Genomic DNA, 2297 nt, shown 5'->3' with positions numbered 1-2297 from the left:
GCCATTGTTAACCCCTCTCTCCTATCACAAGTTTTATACGATTTTCAAACAATTATAATAATTATTACTTACAAGTAACCTCAATTGTTACGTCTTTGCCTTTTCTGAGAAGTTACACTTAATGCATAACGACGTCATTATCATATTTTTAAGATAATGGACAAAAGTCTCAAGAAAACATTTTCTTCCCGAAGCGTTGTCCATTCAATCTATACTTCTATACTAATATTAAAAATGTGAAAGTTACTCTGTATTTCTGTCTGTCTGTCGCCGTTCAGTGCCAATCCATTGAATGGAATTTAACGAAATTTGGTATAAAGCAAACTTGAACTCCTAGAAAGGACATAGGATACTTTTTTGCCTAACACATGACAACCAACCTCTAAAACGCGAGCGACGCTGCGGGCGACAACTAGTTGCATATAATTGAAGATAGATGAACTTTTATTTCTACTTTATTTATGGTAAAATATAATGTTTGTATATCCGTGATGGTCCCGGATTAGAATAGGACCTCCCCAACTCTACCCGTGGGTGTCGTAAGAGGCGACTAAGGGTATTCAAGGCCCACTGCATATCACCTGCACTTAGGGCTACCCGCACGGTGGCGAGTAAACCACCACGACAGCATTCCCAAGGAGGGTTGGTGTCAGGCAGGCGGCCGACCATAAAATCTTAAGCCAAAACCCTTAGCAGCATGGATACTAAAAACCATTCGAGCGATAGGGCTAGGGCGTACCCCACAGGCGACGCGCAGGGGCAGCACCCGGCTCCTGTGGGAAATGGACAAGGGTTGTCGCACCGGAACGGGCGGGTGCGACGTAAGAAGCGAGCTCGAAGTGTGAGAGAGTTAAAATTGAGGTGTGCAAGTTGGAATGTAGGAACGATGACTGGAAGAGGAAGAGAGCTAGCAGATGTTTTAAAAAGGCGACGGATAAATGCAGCGTGCCTGCAAGAGACAAAGTGGAAGGGTGCAAGGGCTAGGGAAATCGGAGAAGGATATAAATTATTTTATTGTGGAAGTGATGGCAAGAGAAATGGTGTGGGTATAGTTTTAGATAGTAGGTTAAAAGAATGTGTGGTGGATATAAAAAGAGCGAATGATAGACTGATAGCGATTAAACTGATTGTGGACGGCATGACACTGAATCTAGTAAGTGTGTATGCGCCGCAGTCAGGCTGTGAGGAGAGCGTGAAAGAAAAGTTTTGGGAGGACTTTGATTGCCTGCTGATGAATATACAGGATAGCGAGGAAGTCTACGTGGGTGGTGATTTTAATGGCCATGTAGGAAGAGAGAATGATGGATATGAGAGAGTGCATGGTGGGTGGGGATTGGGAAACCGGAACGCTGACGGTGAGACACTTTTACAAGCTGCCTGTGCCTTCGACCTGGCTATAACAAACACGTGGTTTAAGAAAAAAGAGGAACACCTAATAACCTACAAGAGTGGCCACCACGCGACACAGATAGACTACTTCTTAGTGAGGCGGAGGAGTCTATGCTGTGTCAAAAACTGTAAAGTGCTGCCAGGCGAAGCATTAGTCGCCCAACATAGGCTTGTGGTGATGGATGTTAAATTAAGTGTCTCCCCCAGAAACAGCCAAATACGGCCCCCTCCAAAGACAAGATGGCGTATGTTAGAGAATGATGAATGTGCTAGTAGATTTAGGAACCATATAGTGGAGAAAATTATAGAAATGAATGAGATGGAAGAGAAATTGGTAGATGATTGTTGGAATGAGATGGCCAGGCACATAAGGAAGGTCGCAAAGGATGTGTTTGGAGAGTCGAAAGGAAAAGGTCTGATAGATAGGGATACATGGTGGTGGAATTTGGAAGTGCAAAATGTACTGAGAGAGAAGAAAGTGGCATTTAAAGAATGGCAGGTTGTAAAAAATGTGAATACAAGTTTAAAAGATGAAAAAAAGGAAGTTTAAAAGGAATTTAAGAGGAGAGCAAAGAAGGCGGTAGCAGTGGCCAGAGCTAAGGCACAAGAAAAGTTGTACAACTCACTGGACAGCCCTAGAGGCCAGAAGGAACTCTACCGAATTACGAAAGAGAGAGAAAGACGATCGAGAGATATAACACATATCAAATGCATGAAAGATGAGGCTGGTAAGGTGTTATGTAGAGATGAGGAAATAAAAGAGCGATGGAAGATTTATTTTGAAAAGCTTATGAATGAAGAGAATGACTGGAATGGTATTCTCCAAGAGGCACAAGTAAATAAGGGATTAGTAAGAGAAATAAGCATGGATGAGATAATGACAGCAGTCAAAAGTATGAAAAATGGGA

At 42.7% G+C, this 2297-nt stretch overlaps 1 protein-coding gene across 1 annotated transcript; it reads left to right on the top strand.

Moving 5' to 3' along the window:
- The first annotated feature begins 697 nt into the window (after window positions 1–697).
- LOC125070140 (craniofacial development protein 2-like) lies at window positions 698–1939 on the top strand. Its single transcript, XM_047679840.1, has one exon. It carries the CDS (start codon window positions 698–700, stop codon window positions 1937–1939), a length of 1242 nt encoding a protein of 413 aa, XP_047535796.1.
- The last annotated feature ends 358 nt before the right edge of the window (window positions 1940–2297 follow it).

Source organism: Vanessa atalanta, chromosome 16 (genome assembly GCF_905147765.1).
Source record: "Vanessa atalanta chromosome 16, ilVanAtal1.2, whole genome shotgun sequence".
NCBI classification, from domain to species: Eukaryota; Metazoa; Arthropoda; class Insecta; order Lepidoptera; family Nymphalidae; genus Vanessa; species Vanessa atalanta.
This window is presented reverse-complemented; position numbering and strand designations above follow the sequence as displayed.